We start from the raw sequence: 470 nt of genomic DNA on the forward strand, positions 1-470 counted from the left end.
GAGAAACAAGGACTGAGCTGGTTGTGGACACCAGGCTGGCTTTGGCAGGGGGTCGCTGCCTCTACTGGAGGCTGTGCCTGTCCCTGCCATGCCACACACTGGATTGCTTCTGGGCAGCCTGAAACTCCAGTTCATGCAGGGGAGGGTGGCACAGCCCAAACTGCCCCCTGCCTGGTCCCTCTGGTCCTGGCGGTGCGGGAGCCGGGGTTCCCTGGGCAAGCAATGACTGCTGGGTGGGATCGTGGTCCAGGGCTGGGCTGCAGGATGCCCTAGACACAGGTGCAGTCCTGGGCCAGGATGTTGGGCACCGTCTCATACTTGAAGGAGTACCCGCCATCGGAGGTGGTGCGGACACGCAGGGAGCGCATGGTGCCGGGCAGGGCGGCACAGCAGAGCTGCACACCCAGGCGGTGGCTCAGCCCATGGCCCTCGGCAACGCTCCCATGGCAGTAATGGAAAACGAAGCTGCT

General features: G+C 64.3%; 1 protein-coding gene across 1 annotated transcript in view; it reads right to left on the reverse strand.

The window, feature by feature from the left end:
* Positions 1-269: 269 nt before the first annotated feature.
* The window catches only part of INHA (inhibin, alpha), a gene marked incomplete at its 5' end in the record, with an annotated part of 2,138 nt that continues 1,937 nt past the window's right edge, over positions 270-470 (reverse strand). Inside the window, one exon of the mRNA XM_010142595.1 lies at positions 270-468. Within this exon, the coding sequence (XP_010140897.1) occupies positions 270-468 (199 nt within the window). The remainder of the gene's footprint in view (positions 469-470) is intronic.

The sequence above is a fragment of the Buceros rhinoceros genome, unplaced genomic scaffold, assembly GCF_000710305.1.
Source record: "Buceros rhinoceros silvestris isolate BGI_N320 unplaced genomic scaffold, ASM71030v1 scaffold41158, whole genome shotgun sequence".
Lineage (NCBI taxonomy): Eukaryota > Metazoa > Chordata > Aves > Bucerotiformes > Bucerotidae > Buceros > Buceros rhinoceros.